Source organism: Piliocolobus tephrosceles, chromosome 8 (genome assembly GCF_002776525.5).
Source record: "Piliocolobus tephrosceles isolate RC106 chromosome 8, ASM277652v3, whole genome shotgun sequence".
NCBI classification, from domain to species: domain Eukaryota; kingdom Metazoa; phylum Chordata; class Mammalia; order Primates; family Cercopithecidae; genus Piliocolobus; species Piliocolobus tephrosceles.
The window spans coordinates 142,616,381-142,636,783 of NC_045441.1; the positions used below are offsets into that span (position 1 = coordinate 142,616,381).

A 20,403-nucleotide genomic window follows, 5' to 3' on the forward strand; every position below is an offset into this window, starting at 1 on the left:
TGCTGAATTCATTTCCATTCTCCCAGGGCGGCCTACGTAAATGTTTTCTAGTTCATGTTGACATCTTTCAGTTATTCATGAACTGTGACCATACTACCCTGTGAGGTTCTACGAGAAGCTCTGTGCATTGCGATTCTGTCTGCATTGCTTTGCAGATGATGAGTTACCTAAAATGAATGAACTGGTTGTGACCTATCTAAGCGTATCACGTAGAGATGCTCTTGTCTCTTGATTTCGGTCTAGGTGACAGTCAGGTTTTCCAAAAGTCCTCTCCCTGATACACACATTATTTCATTGTTTCCTGTGTGCTAAGTGCACACAGGATGCAAAGATGAATAAGACCTACCGTTACAGAGACCTCAGCCTAGCCATGACAAGAGCCAGTTATGGAGTCCCTACTATGTGTCCATTGCTTTACATACTTTTTTTCTCGTTAACTCTGGTGAACATAGCCAGCAAGTGAAATGACCCGGGATTTGCAAACAAGAAATTATTCTGACTTCAAAGCTAATTCCTTTCACTGATGGGCAACGCTTTATCTTACCCGGCTTCTGCCACGGAAAAACTCACAGGCAGGGCCAGGCAGAGAAGTGGTCAGTGACTCTCTAAGGTAACAAGTGCTTCACACAAGCCTGGGGTAGGAGGTGACATTTGCACAGGGCACTAAAGGATGATTAGGAGCTCATCAAGTGGAAGGAGTTGACAGTGGGACTGGGGCTAGTGTCTTTGATAATGCCTTCTAGGGGAAGATGCCAAGTGTTTTAGATTTCCCTTGCTTATACGTATTTCTAGTTTTTAGTGGCCTACTTGAATGTCATTTATATTGTCATTTACACACTTCCCCAAGGCCAAATGATATATGCGTTGCAAAGTAGGGATTGTATGAACTAATCCTTCTCTGGGATTTTTCTGCATGATCTGTTAATTCATGTATTTCACATTGAGAATAAAGTATGAGCACATGAAGGTTTAGGGGATATTTTACATAAGACATTCTCCTATGTAGGTGTGAAAATCTTTCCTGACTCCAATCCTGTTGCTAAACAGTGAGGTCTAGCCCAGAAGGCATCGAGGGGAGCACAGTTTCCGGGAAACAAGAAGAGGACGTGGAACCCCAGCTAGGGGGCAACTCCAGAGGATTTCTTTGGGATACCTTTCCCTACAGGCCACTGAAGACAGCACAGTATGGAGACATCTGCATCATCCACCCTGGCTTGTGTTCCCCAAACAATCTGTGGCCTCGTTCCACAGCTGGCGCCAAATTCCAGCTGAGCAGACAGCCCCAAAAATGTCACCTGGAGCCGTTAAAAAAACATAAACAAGGCATCTGTCACGCTGCTGTCACCAAGGTCATCTGGTGGTAGGAGGTGCCCGAGGAGGAGCACGACGGTGCCGTGCCATCGAGGGCCAGCCTGTGGGCAGACCTGCCTGTGCCAGCACTCCCTTGCTCTGCAGCTGCATTCAAAGGTGTGAAATTGTGCAGGGCCAGACGTTAGAGGCAAAACAACCGGAATGAAATCCAGCCACTCTGGAGTGAAACACGAGAATTTTGAAACAAGACTTTCAAACTGTTAGTATTGCATCCGGTCTCCTCTCATGATTGCCCAGAGGCCACCAGCCCAAAGCTGGGGTGAAGACATGAGCTGGCGGGTAACCTGAACACGGAATTTAGGGAGTGTGTTGTTCATACAAATCGCGCAAAGACTGAGAGTTAGAGATGGGATTTACACCCGAGCTGTCAATCAAACCACTATCTGTGTGACCTTGGACAAATCATCCATTTCCTCTAAGCACCAATTTTCATATCTGTAAATTCCTTCCTAGGATCATTGTGAAGGTTAGATAAGATAGTATGCCTGATAATGCAGGGCTGCAGAGGGCCCTCAGTACATTTTATGTTGGCTTTCTCCACCCTCACTTACAGGTAAGAGAACAGATTTAGAGAGGGGAAGTTCATAGCATGTCAGCCTCAATGATCCTAGCAAGAACCACCATCCTTGCTTCCTCCTTCCTTCACTTCCTTTTTCCTTATTTCCCTCATAATCCACTCCCCTTCCCCTCCCTACCCTCAGCACACATGATACTATGTTTGATGGGTAGCTTTTGGTTTGTATGTATTTTTGCAAAACACATTTTTTGTATAAGTGTATTTTTTAAATTTGTTAAATGGTTTGAGTTTATACATGGATGCCTTATGTGTTTTGTGTATATTTACATTTATATTTAGATTCTTATTTTTATCCTTAAGTACTGTGTTTATGGTCCCTCCATGTTGCTCTGTGTACGCATAATCCATTGCTTATTGCTGTGTACACATAAGCCGTTGCTTCTAATTGCTGCTTAGCATTGCACGGTGTGCATCCAATCTGTTCCACAAGGATGGACACCCAGGTTGCCTCCACACTGTCCCCATAGGCTATCTTCTTGTAATTCTTAAGATAGGACCAAAAGACATTTATTTACAAGTTCCCCTCTTCTATTAGACAGTGAGACAGTGAAAGAAGATTTCCTGACTTTATATACAAAGCAGCTAGCACACAGCAGTTTCTCAGTAAACACAAAGCCATGGGCTTCCCAGGCAGCTGGACACATGGGCTCAGGCCCAGCCTCCTGCGTCCTTAGTTCCCAGGCAAAGTGACGGCCTTAGCGGCAGCATTGTGATTACCGTTATCTTCTCATGAAGGTTTATGATGAGTAAGGGAAGTTTAGGAAGAGAAAAGATGAAAAGCCTTCCCATGTGACGTGTACTAGGTATTCCTTGAAACCTGAAGACCCCACATGACACATTTGTTTATTCAAACACATACATTTGAGTGAATGCTAACTCTAAGTGATAGTGGGTATGGATTTGGTGAATTCTTTGAATGCTTTCAGCATTTCCCCAATCTGTAGGAGATTCTAGTCCCTTAGAATTGGGCACTGAGCCCTGTTTGATGAAACTTGCTGTGGCATTTGGAGAAGATGCAGGATCCACACGTTTAACCATGGATGGATCCATCAGTCAGTCTCAGTTCACAGTAGACAAGAAAGGAGATACATGCTGACAAGCCATGTAGGAAGTGTACGGCCTTAAGCAGTGTAAGCATCTTTATTCCTGAATGGCATACCTGCTAGGTTGATTGAGAAATGTATTTGGTTTTATTTTTTTCTCTTGTTTTTCTTTTTGGAGGGTGAGGGATAGCCTACTTTAATATCAGAATATTTTTTATTTTTTTATTGAGTTGTGATGCTGAGTAAAATGACCTACCATTACTTGATGTGTAACAGAGTTGCTGTAGACCAGGGGTGGGCAAATTCTTTCTGCAAAGAACCAGGTACTACATATTTTACACTTTACAGCCACATGGCCTTTGACACACCTGTTACCTCTGCTGTTGTAGTACATAGGCAGCCATTACACAGTATATAAGTAAATCGGCATAGCTGCATCCCAATAAAACTTTATTTACAAAATAAGAAGGGGGCCAGGTTTGGCCCATGAGCCCTGGTTTTCCTACCCTTGTTTAGATGCTCATGCACTTGCTACATCTGGAAATCAACATAAATAAAGGAGGTCCAATAAGGCAAACCAGGTACTGTTTCTTGCCAGTATTCTTTGCTATCTCTTCAGGACACTCTGAACACAATGGATAGGAGTAATATGAACAGGAAACAGAAGAAGGATTTGTACTGTATCAACTTTGGCTTGGTTGTGCATGCCAGAAAACCTAAAATAACAGTGCCCTGTACACAGCAGAAGTTTATTTCTCTTTCTTGTAAACACAGTTTGGAGACAAGCAGTCCAGGGATGCTATGACTGCTCTTCTCACAAAAGCCTCGCTCATTCTATTGTATTTTCTACATGAAGGGCTTGGTCTTGTGGTTCCAGACTGTAGCAAGCATTTCCAGTAGGAAGATGGAAAAGGCAGGTAGGAGAAGGAGAGAGTAAATGAAGCACATGCACCCTGACAGTTACTGCGACCAGCTCTGCTAGTTGCTGTCTGTCATGGTGAGTTTTAGGGGTCAGCTTGGCTAGGCCACAGTACCCAGCTTTTTCTCAAACACCAGGTGACATGTTGCTGTGGAGTTTTGTTTTGAAGATGTGATTAATAATTCGGTTCGCGGACATGGAGTGGAGCAGGTGCCCCTCGACCATGTGGGTGGGCCTCATCTGATTAGTTGAAGGCTTTAGGAGAAAATAATGAAGTCTCCCAGGGGGGAAAGGAGTCTGCCTCCAGACGGCCTTCAGGCTTGAGCCACCATCCCAACTCTTCCCAGGGTTTCTAGCCGGCTGCCCTACCCTGCAGACTTCACATCTGCCAGTCCCCACAATCCATCATCCTTAAAAATCTGTCTCTCTCTCTCTACACACACACACACACACACACACACACACACACACACACTGTTGGTTCTGTGTCTCTGGAAACCCCTGCTGCATGTGCAGCCCGTTCATCTAGAGGGCTCCGGGGCAGTGGGGGGATGTACTCCTTATCCACAGCATTCTAATATTATGGAAACACAAGAGAAGGGACATGGAAGGGCAGGCAGACATTAAACTACCCAGAAGTGCCTGTGTTCTTATTGCACCTCCACATTCTTATTTTTCTTACAAATAAAGAAACAATTTAAAACGAAGGAAGCCCCAGATCACCCGGGTGTGACTCTCTATCCTTTTCCCACTTCTAGTTCAAGAGATGTACCCGTTTTCTTCTAACCAAAGAAAAAACATTGTATCCTTTTCTCTAGCAGTAGTGCCCGAAGCATGGGGTGAAGGCGATGAGTGGGTTAGGGCCTTTGGGAACTCTGTCCCAGCCAACCCTCACCATCCATACCCTGCTGGGAGGGAAAGCCGTGGCCCCTGCAGCTCTCTTGGTTGATCCTACCAAGAGGAAGCTCTTCCTCTCAAAGCCTGGGGGAGGGACAGCCTTTGGGCCAAGTTAACTCTCCCAGCTATAATTTAAAGTGTGGACAAAATGGGCCCAGATGTTCAGTCTTGCTTGTTAGGCCTGGTTCTGGTCTGTGTGCTCATCCGTGAGACCCTCGGCCTCCCTGCCCACACCAAATCGCCTTGGTTCTTCTTTGAGACATTCTTACTGAATGAGAAATAATTCCCCAGGGTTAGATTAGTGGACACAAAAGACGTGTTCTGCAAGCTGAGAATTGAATTTGGCTTCAGAGACTTCCTCCTCCCCAGGTGAGGTTTACCAGGCTGTAAGGCTGTCACAGGTGATTTGGGTCCATTTTTGGTGCACTTTCTTTCTCTTCCTAGATCCTTTCCTCCCAGACCCTTCCCCTCAAAGGGCTGCTGGCGTTTGGGTTGCCCACGACTCCTTACCCTGGTGAGCACTGACCACGTAGACCCAGCAGCTTCCAGGAACCTCAGCATTTAAGTAATGGGCATGCAAGAGAAAACCAAAACCGAACCCAAACAAGCCTCCGAGTGCAGCGAGAATGCCTCACTGGGAGATGGAGATTTCTAGTTGAAATATCTGAGGTGACAGTGGGCACGCAGTGGCCGATTGTTGGAAAGCTGGTCCTCAGGCCAGACGCCTCATCCACAGGTCCATCCCACCTTGATCTTGTTCAGGGTTTGTACGAGTTGAAGAGAAAGTGTGGGTTTTTTTGTTTGTTTGTTTGTTTGTTTTATTTCTTTCCAACTAGTTTCTTTGGATCCTGGCATGACTCCAGAAGAATTGTACCCTGCTGCCCCACATTCATTTTTATTTTTGGGGAATTGTAAGTTAGAAGAAGTGACTTCTCTTGCAGATGGCAAAGACTTACAATCCAAAATCATCACAACTCACAATTTAAAGACATTCTGATCTCTACCTTCCTGCAGCAGATCAGCCGGCACGCCTGTTTTTTGTAGGGGTTTTGTCTGCACATAGTAGGTCCTGGATAAACACTTGCTGATTAAACGATATTTGAAGCAAAAGTGACTATAGCTGATTGTCTATTTAGGGCAAGGTGAGTGTCAATCAGAAGAGGGAGAAATTGCATGAGGCTGCAGAGGGATGCAGGCCTGCACAGCTACAAACAAACCTAATTAGCTGTGCCTCTGCCAGCAGCCCTACTCAGACACATCTGGAGGGGAGAGAATGGCTAAGGCTAGATTGGCTTTCCCAGGTGAAAAAGCTTCTCCTCAGTTGCACCTGCATAGGACTGATTGCGCCTCAAATCCACTTGTCAGGCTGGTTGCAGGTGTCGGAGAGATTGCTAATAGAACTGGGCAAAAGTGCCCATGGGAGTGGGAGGTGAATAGCATGGCAAGACAAGCGGCTGCTGGAGTCCCCGGTTGGCAGGTGGGCCTGCCTCCATGCTCTCCGTAGGCACCATGGGGTACCTGTGCCCAGCGAGCACAGAAAAGAGCTGTCTTGGCTGAGCGTCAGGCCCTGGTACAGTCTTTGCGAAGTGTGTTTATTGGCTGCCATGAGAGTACTTAGCTGCAAAATGGAAGTGCTTTTACTTGCAGACACAAGGAGTCTTCACTAGGGAAGCACTGAGATCAGCACTTCTTCCAGGATGCCCCTTGCAAGGTACTTGTGCTCCACCAAATTGGAACTCTTCCCTGACACAAAGGGAGGCACTGGCCCAGAGTCAAGGTCACAGCAAGACCCCTTGAGCTGGCTGTTTCTTAGCAGAAGCTGGAGTAGACAGACATGACTTGAGATGTCTTAAACTTCTTTGGAGAATCTGGGTCTGGATCTCCCACCCAAGCACTTTGGAAGGGTCTGAAGAGACACAGGATGTGTGTATGTGTGTGTGGGGTTGGGGCAAGGGTTTCGATCAAACATCTGGATATGAATGCCAACTCTGCCATTTTCTGCTGACTGTGAACTTGGAAGAGTTTCTTATCAGTTCAAGTCTCACTTCCCTCATAAGTGAAATGGAGATAGTAATCATTATTATGGGCTCTTGGTCCTCCAAAAATCCATGTGTTGAAGTCTTAACACCCAGCGCTTCAGAATGTGACATTTGGAGATACAGTCTTTAAAGAGGTAAATCAAGTTAAATGAGGTCCTATGGGTGGGCCCTAATTTAATATGACTGATGTCCGTCCTTATAAGAAGACAGATTAGGACACAGACACACACAGACGATGTTATATGGTGGTTTAGGGTCTAGACTGCCAAGGTTCAAGTTCTGCTGTGACTTACTTGCTCTGAGTGACCTTGGGTTTCATATTAATTTTTCTGAGTATCAATTCCCTCACCTGTAAAATAGGGGAAATAACAGTCTGCCTCGTAGAGTTGCTGGAGGTGTGAGGTCAGATATTAGCCATCTGGCACTTACACTGCTGCAGGTAGCTTGGCCATTGTTATTGTTATGATTAAGGGCAGGAGAGCATGTCATGTCTTTCTTTGCTAAGTATGTCTGACGCCAAGTCAGTACTCACTGAGCACCTCTTCTGTGCAAGGCGCTGGAAAGGAGAGAAGCCTGGTTCTTTTTCCCCCCTCTTGCCCCTACTAGATTCATCCTCAAGTCTTCTCTGAATTGCTTTCCCTGCAGTCTGTAGTTACTGAAAACCGTAATACTTATAGATGCTGCTTTCTAGAAATGAGCCTGTAAAGTCTTGTGTTTTCTCTTGGTCTGCACAACTTTAGGGGGTAACACGTCCTGTATTTGTCAGTTGTTAACCTTCTCTTTGACCACAGAGCTCTAAATGATGGCACTAATAATGCCCAGGCAGATTTAGTTTTGATCTCCAATGAAAGATAGGCCTTTCTGTATTTGCAGTAATAAGCAAACACCTTTAGCTTGAGAGGATAAACTTAAGTACAATGTTTGTTCTCTGGAGGCATACTGATTAATTTTCAAATATGAATAAAAGGCAGTCTATTGCATTGTGGTAAGAACACTTAAGACGAGATCTGCCCTCTTTATTTTATTTTATTTGAGATGGAGTCTCGCTCTGTCACCCAGGCCGGAGTGCAGTGGCGCAATCTCGGCTCACTGCAACCTCCACCTCCCAGGTTCAAGCGATTCTCCTGCCTCAGCCTCCCGAGTAGCTGGGACTACAGGAGCTTGCCACCACCACGCCCAGCTAATTTTTTGCATTTTTAGCAGAGACGGGGTTTTCCCGTGTTGTCCAGCATGGTCTCGATCTCCTGACCTCATGATCTACCCTCTTAATGAATTTTTAGTGTGCAAGTTATCTGTAGGTACGAGGTTGTACAGCAGATCTTTCAAGCTTATTCATCTCACATAATTGAGACTTTATGCCTTTTAATTAGCAACTCCTCACCTCCCCCTCCCAGCAGTCCCAGGCAACCACTACCCTGTCCCTTTTGCCTCCATGAGTCTGGCTACTTTTGATGCCTCATAGGAGTGGAACCATGCAGCATTTGTTCTTCTGTGCCTGGCTCATTTCTCTTGGCATCTTCCCTCCAGGTTCATTCATGCTGTCACCAATGGCAGGATATCTCGCTCTGTTGTTTTTAAAAACAGCCAAAGTCAAGTATGTAGAAAGGTGGGCAGCTGAGAACCTGGTACCAGAATGTTCCAAGGAAAGGTACTGAGTGGCACAACCTGGCCTGGTTCTCCACCAGTAATTCCTAAACTTCCCCACCTGGAGGCTCCTGATGACAGATGGGTGAATGACAGAGTAGATGAGTGAGGGAGGTGGGGAGCCCTGGTGAGGCCTGGCTGGTCAAAGTCTAAGCAATCTGATCCCAGCAGGACATTCCTTTGAAGGATCATGTATCACTTTACAAATACCCACAAACTTTGCACTCTGTCTGTATTTGTTTAGGTGTAGAAAAACATTTTAAGCTCTTTGCTGAGAAGTAAAATGGGACGCACCCACATGGATTCCCCAGCATGCACTGCTGAGCACCCCTGAGGTACCACTCCTCAGTTTAGGGTTTAGGTCAGGGGTCCTAGAATCAATGAAGGAGATCTGTCTTCCTCCTGTCTGCTGTCTTCACTCCTGGGTCAAGCCCATGGCCTCAGTGGGTGAGCGATGAATCCTTCCTAAGATGTGAACAGATGAGGGCTCAACATTTGACCCAGCCCTGGGGTTTTAGTTTTGTTTGTTTGTTTTAAAATGGAATCTCACCCTGTCACCCAGACTGGAGTGCAATGGCACGATCACAGCTCACAGCAACCTCTGCCTCCCGGGTTCAAGTGATTCTCCTGCCTCAGGCTCCCAAGTAGCTGGGACTACAGGCACACGCCACCACTGGGGTTTTAGGTTTAAGAGGAGTCTCGGAAGGACAGGGTGATGTGAGGTCCTGAGCAACTCAGGCTGAAACCACGGAGGCCTACTTTAAGGCAGGGGCTGTGATTTTCCCTGTGACTCAGGTCCTCCAGGGGTCAACTGCATTTCAGGTGTGTGAGGGGAGGTGACTGCCCAACTGGCTACCCAGCCCTTCTTTGTGAACCCCTATTTACTCGGCTGCTGGGGCCTCGGTGACAGATTGGCTTGGTGGCTTCACACCCCAGTGGCTCCCGGAGCCAGAGATGTGACCAAGGAGGGACCTTGCACTGAGGAACCTGTGACTGTAGGAAGATCCTCTGAGGCCGAGTCTTGCTTGGCCTGGCCCAGTCCCTCCTACCAACGCTGATAAGAACTTAGGTTTCTAACATCCCAGTAGGCAGGGTCACAAAGACAAACTGGGAATTGATACCACTGCTGTACCCACCCCTGGACCTCCCTGTCCCGTGCAGGAGTCTAAGCCAGTGCAACCAAGGCTGAGCACACCCATACCACACGGCAAGGGTTTCACACGGGGTTTGCATTTCTTTACCCCTGGGGCTGAATCATGCAAGCTACCAGCCATCCACCCAGACTTCTTAGAGTCTGTGCCAAATAAATACTCAGACCAGAATTAAGTTCAGGCCGTGGTAGAGGTGACCAGCCACTCTGCCATGATTTGGATTCAGCCATCAATTCCAAAGAAGCACACAGTGCCTGGCATTTTGCTGGCTGGTTTGTTTTTGTAAAATGACGGGGCGGGAAGCAGTGCTGGGCATTGGAAAGGGGCTGAACAAGGGGAAATCTTCAATACCTTTTAAATAGAAACATGTCTATTTGGCCTCTTTTCTGTAAGGAACTATATTGGGCGTCACAGAGGTGCAAAGACTAGAGCAATCAATTCAGGCCCTGGCCTGAAGGACTTTATTATTCAGAGTTCCTCGTATATATAAATGGCTAAACTCTCAGACCAGTGAATGCCTGTGACCAAGTGCCAGTGGGTGAAAGTACAGGTTCCAGACCAGGAGTGAGAAATGCATCAACAGAGAGCTTGGCCACACACTGGCCCGGAGTGCAGAAGAGCAGTGCCAGGCCTCTGAGCACCGAGTTCTGAGCTTCTGGAGGGCCGGGAAATACTCCCACCTGCAAATGACTGGCTGATTGATTGCATTTTCGTTAGAGTCCGCCACCTGCATTTCCACTCCACCCACTAACTGCTCAGGTACAAGGGAGCCAGGCAGGGGCAGTGGTACCTGGGTCAGGACAGGACAGCAGCCTCTGTCCTCAGGCAGGGAGTGCTAGACAGGCCATCTCCTGTCCTGCTTTGTCTCTTTCTCCTTGAGCTCAGGACACAGTGGGGGAGCCCTCCTGTTTCTGTAAGGTCATCACACAGGCTGGGTTTTTTTTTTTTTTTTTCTCCCTGTCTTTCTTTTAACGGACAAACACTCTTGAGGTCCTGGTTGATTTTCTTAGAGAAATGTAGATTCTTTGATCCCAACGATGGAACATAAGTTTTCTGAATTTTAAGGAAAATAAAGGCCAAGATTTCAACAACCAGTGTTCCTGCCAAATCCACTGGGCAAACAGAAGAGCTGTCTGCCTCCGGTGCTCCCAGACCCCCTTCCTTCTCAGACACGCATCAGACACTTTGTACCAAGCAAAAACAAAGGGCATCCCTCCTGGGGCCACCCCTGCCCCCGGTCCAGGTATGCGCTGTCTGGTGCGCCCTGCGCGGGGGCCGCAGGTTCAGACACCCGGGCGCGGCGCGGGGCCCTGATGGATGCGGTGACCGAGACTGTGGCTACGGGCGCGGCGTCTCCTCGGCAGTCCCTCTGCGGCCCCCGCCCCAGCCCCCGCCCCCTCCCCAGCCCCAGCCCCAGCCCCAGGTCGAGCGGGCGGCCGGAGCATGCGCCGTGCGCACCGGGCCGGGAGGCGGGCGAGGAGGCAGCGCGCATCACTCGGGTCCCGTTCCTGCACCCAGCAGCCACTTGCCGGTTGCTAAGCAGTTATCATTGTTTCTGTGGCGATTGCAGAGGCTGTTGCTAATTGGAGAAGCCCCGCTTAGCAGCGGCAGCTTCCTCCTTCGGATCCTCTCTCTGCTGTTTGCATTTAAAGAGCAAACTCGGCTTGTCTGCCCACCCTCCCTCCCCCACCCTCCCCAAAATAGCCTTGTGATTTCGGAAGTATGGACTAAAATCCCACTCCTCCTCACCTTGCCGCTTGGACTCTGGTGGCTCCCAACTCGCCGTCAGACCCCACCTGCCCCAGTGGTGGGAAGCGCCTGGACAGACCATGACCACAGCCAAGGAGCCAAGCGCTTCGGGGAAATCCGTGCAGCAGCAGGAACAGGTAATGCTGCTTTTGGGGGTCCGTGTGTGTGCGCGCGCGTGTGCATGCATGCATATGTGTGTGCATGAGAGAGACAGAGAGGGAGGATATGTATTTATTGAAGAATTTTGTATTTTCGATTGGTTTATGACTGTAGCCCCCCGAGCCACCAAGCTGGGAGGAGAGGTAAAGTGCTGGGTGCTGCTGGAGTCTGCCGCTCTCCTCTCCCTGGCTTCTCTCTCTAAAGGGCGCCCTGGCTTGATGATTAAGGTTCAGGCACAGGGAGCCTCTGTCAAGGTAAACTTGGTGTGAAGCACCTCTGGACAAAGGCCTCTCTCTACAAAGCCGCCGGATCGAACGTGTTCCCTGGGAAGGTTCCCAGCTAGTACTTTGTAACTTGGGGGAAGAGGAGTGTAGCCAAAAAAAATCAGCGTATTCTGACCCTCCAACAGGACTTTGCTTTGGTTCTAAGACAAGTCAAAAGAAAATGAGCTATGTTGAAAAGACTTTTCTTTGGATACCTCGTGGCCCCTTCCTCCTGTTTCCCTCAAGAGCAAACTGTCCCTGCTAGAGAACCCGAAGGATGGATGGTCGGGATGAAGGAGGACTCGGTGGAGAAGGTGCAGGTTTAGAGGGCTGGCCGCGGACAAGGAAAGCTGCATGGGTCCCACAGCTCGCCTTGTCCTGAGAAGGCCATGGTCTGCAGAGGCTTGAGGGGTGAGGGAGGAACGGTGAATCAGACAGTCGCTTCACCACGCGTGTAGACATCGTAATTCCCTTCTTAGAAGATCTTGAGGGTTCTTGTCTTTTAATCATTGCTCAGTTCACCTCAGGCAGATCATTAAAATAGATCCTGGGAGACACCAATAGATTCACAAAGCAGTTTGCTCAAGCGTGGTAAATCAACAGCATAAGCTCACTTCTATTTATTTTAGGGTGGCTGTTGGATCTCATTTGCTGGGATTAGGGCAAAGATAGGCGACCTCTTTAGAGTTCAGGAAGGTGAAGAGCCTCCTTGAGGACATTGTGTGACAGAATTCCACTCCAACTCTTCAGAGACATACATGAAGATGACTTTGGATTTGTATTTAGTGGGGTCATTTCTCAAAGCCCATTTATTGATAAAAGGGGGCCATTTTATTAGTACTATCATTATCATCTGAGGAACTTAAATGAAGTTTTGTTTCATCTGGGAAGAAGATTCTGTAAATATGGACATTAAAAATTTTTATATTCAGTGTGACAGTGTGCATAAGGGTTAATGCTCGGTATAGCTTGACAGGTTCGAAATAGACAAACCAAACCCTCCTCCTTTCAAAAATTCCACAGAATATTTGCTCAATAAAGAAATAGTTCCACACTAAATTAGCATTCTGTAATTAACCGGGTTTCTTTTTATCACAGTTCTCCTCCCTCTTTAGTTATGAAATAAGTGTGTGCTGGGCTTTCAGGCTTGAACTAGGACTCAGGTAGCATCCCTGACCATGGGAGAGAAGAAATAATTGTGAAAGAGGGCATTGCTGTTCATAGGTCGACACCCCAGGATTGCGAGCAGAAGCCCAATCTGTGTTATGTAAAAGACATCCCTTGTTTCCTGTATCAATTTGCTCTTATTTTGCCTGATATCTCAGCATACCAGGAGAGTGGGAGCCGTTATTAGGGTGTGGGTTTTGGAGGACCTATGAGCTCTTGGTTTGATTTTATACCTTTTTATCATTGGAAATCCCATGTCCTTGAATCTGTTCAATTAGAGAAGGCTTAAACTGGTATAAAACTGAAGAGCAGAGGCAGCCATGGCTACAGCCAGCAGGTGGGACACCCAGAATAAGAAGCAGCTGTCCTCATCCCATGCAATTGGGAAGCTCCTTTTTCTCCCTCCTCAGAGTGGTGTCACCTGGACCCTGAAAAGTGAACAGACCCTCCCCCCCCCACCAATGAAGTACAATGAAGAGGGGAACAGCAGGGATAAAATAAGCCAGATGGGACAGGGGGCAAAGACCCCACATTTCAAATGTATATACCTTGAGGAGACCTTACCTGGGGTCTTGAGAAACTGCTTAGAACATAAAGAGGTAAATAACCTCCTAAAATAAAATCCCTAAAGACGGTCTCTTATTCTTGCCTTATATATAATTTTGAAAGGCATTAAAACTATTCTGTGTGCTTAGACTGCAGAACTCTTAATGAGTTCTCCATTCTTTATTTTATTTTATTTTCCTTGTTGCTAACGAAACTTTTGGAATACCTCTATTCCCAGGCTGGTGGGAATGTGTAGGGAGACCAGGAAAGATGAACATGTTTCTTTATTTTTAATTATTATTATTATTTTTGAGTGAGAAAGAGAGAGGATTGCTGCTTTGTGGTTTGGTTTTGAAGAAGGGGATCATTAAACTCTGCTAACTCAGTAACTGCCTCCAAATCACCAAGAGTTGATTCTTATGAGAAACTCAGTGGCACCCCACATCCTCATCTTGTGAGGCATTAACCAGAGAACTGGGATTGAATGGAGCCTGATGCCGTCTCCGACATCCTCACAGCTGTTTGGTTACTGCAACAGACTGCCCATTACTTCTTAGCAAGTGAGCAGAGAAAAGTGAGTTTCTTTACCAGCCTTGGTAGTTGGAAGCCAGCATGTGGGTGATGTGTGGAAATAACTTTTGTGAGCTGAGGATGGCCAGAAATTAGGGGGGGAATTAGAAAAAAAAGATTTTACTATTAGTTAGAGATTGTTGGTTTTTTTTCTACCTTGATTTGCTAAAAAAAAAAAAAAAAAAAAAAAGTGCTAAAGATAGATAAATATGTAAAAAGAGTATTTTGGGATTTTGGGTTTGTTTTTTTAAAGGATACTAAATAAACAAACCAGAGTAACAAGAAGAATTGTCTTCTAGGAGACCCTTTCTCTTTCTCTTTGGAGATGCTAAAGTTTATTTTTAAATGAAGTATTGCGAACCTAGAGATATTTGGAAGCAATATATACTTTAATCTGAATGAACTGAGTTGGTCCTTAGGCTCTGAAGCCAATCAGGTGATACTGAGACTCCTTGGTGAAAATGGCTTAGCATTGGCTGCACCTGACCTCTGCTCCTGCACAGAGGGAAACCTGATGAGGGACCCAGAAAAAACACAGAGGCGAGTTTGGCTTAAATTTACCATATTCTCACAAGCAAACGAAACTCTTCCTTAGAAAACCAGATTAAGAGATTTTTTTCCCTTAAAATAAATAAAAGTACAAATTTATTTTAATACATACTATCTCCATTTCAAATGATTTAAAACTGAAAAGCAGCGATCAGTAAAGCTATTAAGACAGAAAAATTAATTCCCTCTGCTTGCAATGAGCCAGGACACATTTTTGCTTAAATATTGAGCAGGGATAAGTTTTTCCTAGCATATTCTGTGCATGTGTATGTATGTGTGTGCATGCGCATGCACACACAAACACATGCACACACATGAACACACATGCACACCTCGTGTGTCACGAAATCAGAGTTGGAAAGGACCCCATAGATGCACCTGTTGGTCCTAGTTCATGCTCTTGTGCTCAGGAATCTCACAAATGTGTGAGATTATGTCTTTCCTCAAAAGGTCTCCAGAAAAACCTCCTCTCACATGGAAATAGCCTGTATTCCACTGGCTAACTTGGATCTTTGGTTATATGTTCTGTCACATCTTTAACTTCCTTAGACCTGAAAACCAGCTGTTCTCATCACACCTTGTATACGTGGCTACTGGGTTTTGTTGCTTCTCAGTTTTCTGCAAGTTGCACAAATCCTAATAGATAACCCGCAATGTATCTGTTCTATTAAATTATGAGCCCCAGGACTCATGCTCACCTAGTATTAACTGATAAGTTAAATTATGTATCTGAACATGTATAGTAATAGCATTACAGAAGAACTTTTTGAAACGAACAGAATTTTGTAAACAACAGATTCCATAGAGTGGACATTAAAATGCATGTGAATTTTGAGAGTGGTTAGGTGGCCTCCCGGAAGGGCACGTAGTTACTGTACTGGTAAGAGGATTTCTGGTGTTCCCGTCCACTGCTCTCTGAATTTGATCTTGTTGCTTGTTGCAGTAGATACTGAAAGAGAGGATCTAACTTTGACCATTATGAGAGTTAAATTTTTTATGTAACCATATTGAGAGGAAAAGGCAATGTGAGACATCCGTATTTAAGATAAATGTGGTAACAGGAAAAAAAGAAGTGAAAAGAAACACAGAAAAACAAGATTCAATATTAGGACGTGCACATAACTACTGAGGAGTCCCAATAGGGTAGGTGGTCCTTTTGCAGTTCAAAAAGGGCATGGGGTGGGGTTGGTGGCCCTTTCACAGTTCACAGGGACATTGGAGGCAGCAGCCATGCTCACGTAAATTAAATTCCATCTGTGCATGGTCTAAATTATCTAAGACTCTGCAGATAAAAAGAAAACTTGAACTGCTAAAGAATAGGAACACCAGATTCTTAGGATCGTGTAGAAATACATCTAGGACTCATGGACTTCCAGAGCCAGGAGAAAGAAGGATGGAGTTTGGCTGCAAAATGGGCTGATGTGTGAAGGATTTGAGGGGAGAACTCAGAAGTCTTGGATATCCTAGAGAGAGCAGGTCTAGAAGCAGAGCTCCCTGCTGGGAATGCCAGAGTGGGTCCTTGAGCTGATGGGGAGAAGCATGGAGTCTTCGGGAAAGGGAAACAGCTTAGCTGGTGCAGTGATATGCTCAGAGGAGGGCCTTGTTTGTCACCGAAGAGAACAACATGATGAGGAAGCAAGCAAGCAACTAGCTTGGAGGTGGCATGAGCTGTGCTCTGAGAACCAACAGGTAGTTCACAATCTTTTGGGATCCATGTCACCAACCTACTAAAAGGTGCAAATCAGCAAGTGCCATTTAGCATATCAAATGAAAGCCCAGACAACTGAGACCAAAGGCCATACCTGGAGGTGGGCAAAGACAAATCATACCCAGATTGGCTTTTGGTGCAACCCAAACTCAAAACAATGGAAACTGTGTTTCTGTTTTGTTTTGTTTTGAAATGATTTCTCTGTGCATTAAATGCATTTTGTTATTTTATTCTGACATTCCATTAAACCAAATCCTGCCCCTCATTCTCGATACTGTGGTGACCAGCGCAGGTGTAGTCAAGACCTTCAAATGCTCCATGGAGAACACGTGAGGGCTGGAGGGTGCTTTTCATTAACCTACACCAAAACATCTTCGCTCCAGTGTGCATGTGGAAAGTATTAAGATACTAATCACTTAGAGGAATGAACAGTCACCATCTCTGCCTCATCGAGAATTCTAGCGTTATTATCTTTTATGGAGATGGGCTGTGCCTGTGTTTGGCACTCACTGACGTGGTTTTGCAGTGGGCATCGTGCACCCTCTGTCCTTGAGAAAGAGAGGGCAGAGTGAGTCTGTGAATCCAGAGTTCTAAAAACTGCGGAAGAGTGTATAATTTGGGAAGAAAGTGATTCTCTATAAGCTCTGAGAGGTCAATGGTTGACGTCCTTGCTTGTAAAAGATCAGACAGGTGGGGGGTATATCATCTTGTTTCAGACACTGTTTGGAAAAACAAAATAAACTAAAGTGGTTTTCTTTGAAGATGTAGGCTTGGTTAGCCCATAGCCTTAAATCATGGAAGTAGGTAACCACGTCAACTTGCATGGGGGGCCGGGTGCAGTGGCTCATGCCTGCAATCTTTGGGAGGCTGAGGATAGAGGATTGTTTGAGCTTAGGAATTTGAGACCAGCCTGGGCAACATGGCAAAGCCCCATGTCTAGAAAAAATAGAAAAATTATCCAGGCATGGTGGTGGCGCATGTCTGTTTTCCCAGCTACACAGGAGGCTGAGGTAGGAGGATCACCTGAGCCCAGGGAGGTCGAGGTTGCAGTGAGCTGTGATCACACCACTGACCTCCAGCCTAGGCAATGGAGTGATACTCTGTCTTAAAAAAAGGAAAAAAAGAAAAAAGAAAAAGAAAAAAGAAAATCTGGGCGGGATGTAAATTGCAATCCTGTTTGTTGGTGCAATTCTGCATGTGGCTGATATCCTAAAGTCCTTCCAGACTTCGATAGCATGTGTTTCTTGAAGTGGGGAGTGGAGAGGTCTCAACACACACAGCCCAGGTAGAGCGATCAAATCCAGAAAGTTTATTCTCTGTCCTACTCCCATGCTCCATCATTGTTGACCTTTCAGGACTCTTTACTGCCACATCCCAGGTAGGCCTTTAATCTCCACTGGTACCCATGGTTTAGCACCATTTTCTCATACTTGACTCTTTCTATCAAAACTGCCCCATGCGCTGTTCCACCTAGGCCTTGCTAAGTGACTGAGACAAATCTAATCATTAAACAAAAAGTGTAAGGTGGGTGTCATGCATTACTTTCCTGAGAGTATTTGCAATTTCAACAGTAACTATTGGTGATAAAACCCAATGCAATTATTCATGGTGGAAATTTCGGGAACAAAGTTGCGGTAAGACCTGATGGAAGAAAAAAATATTTAGTCACATCGTTAAGGAATCATGAAGGTGAGGTCACAGCGGGGACAGTCTTGGCACCCTTTAAATCACTGACAGGCTATGCACGTCCTGGAGGTATCTGTACATTCTGTGTTCACGTTAGAGTTGGTCTTGTAGCAGGCAAGTACCAAATTACAGATCCTGTTGCTGCTTTCTGCTCTCAAATCCTGGAGGATTTGATGGTAACAGTGTTGAAATGTGCAGCGATTCCTTCTTAGGAAACACTGCCATATACGCACAGGCATGGAGTCAGTGCTGTGGGTCCCCTTTGATCCTGGTGGCTGGGATCCTGAATGCAGCCCTCCACCAATGGCTTTGCAAAGCACGTTGCTGAGATAGTAAAATCTTGCTCCTCAAATTTGTAGTGACAATTTATAGATTATTCCGTTACTAGTACCTGATCAATTTTTTAAGAGATTTAACTTCGCCTGCCAGAATTCAAGAAACACTGCTTTCCCCAGAGTGAAACTGCATGAGACTCAAGCATCGTCTCAAGCTGCTAAGTTATTAATTTGGAACACAGGCTTTTAAAAAATATCTGTGTGTGCGTACGTGTGTGTGTGGGTGTGGAGGGGGATGGGAGACAAGCCAAATTTGCTGATTAAAATGGGAACACCGTGGTGATGGTGAGGCTCTCTCACAACACTTTAAAAGGTCGAAGTCCGTCTTCTGGACATGCTCATAAGATTTCTCTTGGAGATAATGGTAACTCATTCTCTTAAAAGGATTGGTTCAACCCCTTGAATAGAATACCCACAGCAAGATGTAACATCACAACCAAATATATTCAAAGCGTATTCCATGTCTTGTCTTTTGGAAATGATATACGACAGAGGTGGTCTTGAATAGTAGTGAGGCATGTTTTCAAGTTAATGAAAATAATGTATTTCTTTATTCTCTAGCAGTGATTCTTGAAATTCTTCATTCTTCTTAGAATGTTTGAAGTTGTTATAGCATTCACTCTGGGAATTCCAAAATTATGACACTAAGTATGTATCTTAAATCAGGCCTCTGAGTGGAAGAGGGAAGGAAACATATTTTTAATTTTAATAGTCTGCCTAATACCCCATCCACTTATCAGACAGATGTTGGATCCAAGGAAGATTTTTATTTTGATAAATAGTTATGGGAGAGCCAAGGTAGGGGGAAAGGAGAGCTGGATGGGAACAGCTCAAGGTCAGGAGAGAGCAGAAGAGTCCCCAGCCGGGGTGCCAGAACCCAAGGGGCAGCCAACGGTCTGCTGGAGAAAGGTGGAGTGTGGCTGCAGGGGTACACAGAAATGGCTTGGGAAAGCAGAAACAGGAACTGTGATATGAAAGTGCTTTGAAAGCATACAATGGAAAGCAGCAGTGGGCTCGTAAAGTTCTAGAAGGGAGGGAGGAAGTCTGAACTTGGCATGAGAGGCTCCTGCTTAAGAGAACAGGTGTCTGTGAAATAGGTAAAACCAGAGGAGTGACTTGGACAGCAAGATTTCATTTTGTGAATGTGATTATTTAACGTAGGCGTGTTTTGATAGGTGAAAAAAGGAACTAGAAACTTCTGGCTTTCAAAGAGCAAAAGGAGTTTGTTATTTCACAAATAAATTCAAGTTTACCTCAAAGCAACAAGATGTTTTAAGACGTGTGTGTGTGTGTGTGTGTGTGTGTGTGTATGCATATATATATATAGAGAGAGAGAGAGTACTTCTTGGAATAGCCTGAGAAAGAAATATTTAGGAAGACTCAAGATAATTATTAATACAATTTCTGACTCTGATTTTGATGAGCCAGATATTTTGCTGTTCATTTTGATGCAGTCCGCCATGTCTTGAACACCAGGTCATATGGTACATATGACTTGGTTAAAGAAGAGATTAACCAATAAGAGAACTTTGGCAGGTAAGAACTATTTTGCCATTAAAAACCATGAAGCTGTAATGTCTCCAAAGCTCCCTTGATGCATTTTATTAATTCTTTCTGCTCATTACTAGGCTTGGGGTGATGAAGACTTGACCCTTGCCTTGCCAATAGCCAACTTACGGGGGAGTTGGGAGAATTGCCATGCTTTGGCATGGATGCCCCTGACTTCTGATCCGAGCTTTTCCACCTACTAGCTGAGGGATATCGGACAGTTCTGGACTGATTCTCTATCTATGAAATGGGGATCATTCCTGTCACACTGTTGCTGTGAAAAACAACATATAGGAACACAGAAAGCCGTTCTTGGCATGGAGATTTCACACTATTGTTCAGTGAACACTTACTGTGTATGCTGACATACCAATGCTACTTGAATCTTCTTCTTTTCAGCATCTGGTTGGAGCTTGTGTTCCATTTTTAAGATGGTTTGTTCTACAAAATCATAGAATGTCAGACTTTTAAAGCATCTTATA

The 20,403-nt window shown here is 45.4% G+C and overlaps 1 protein-coding gene across 11 annotated transcripts in view; it reads left to right on the forward strand.

The window, feature by feature from the left end:
• DPP6 (dipeptidyl peptidase like 6) overlaps positions 1-20,403 on the forward strand; it is a 1,140,747-nt gene that overhangs the window by 552,608 nt on the left and 567,736 nt on the right. For 3 of the 11 annotated variants that reach the window (XR_003306682.2, XM_023225454.3, XM_023225455.3), the window contains exon 1: positions 11,135-11,527. The exons of 7 other annotated variants lie outside the window; for them this stretch is intronic. Coding sequence is in view for 3 of the 4 variants with exons in the window: in XM_023225454.3 (XP_023081222.2) it covers positions 11,471-11,527 (57 nt within the window). In the remaining variant the exon portion in view is untranslated. Of the gene's footprint in view, positions 1-11,134; positions 11,528-20,403 lie in introns of those variants that run through there. One more of the 11 variants, XM_026447009.1, reaches the window with a different exon arrangement.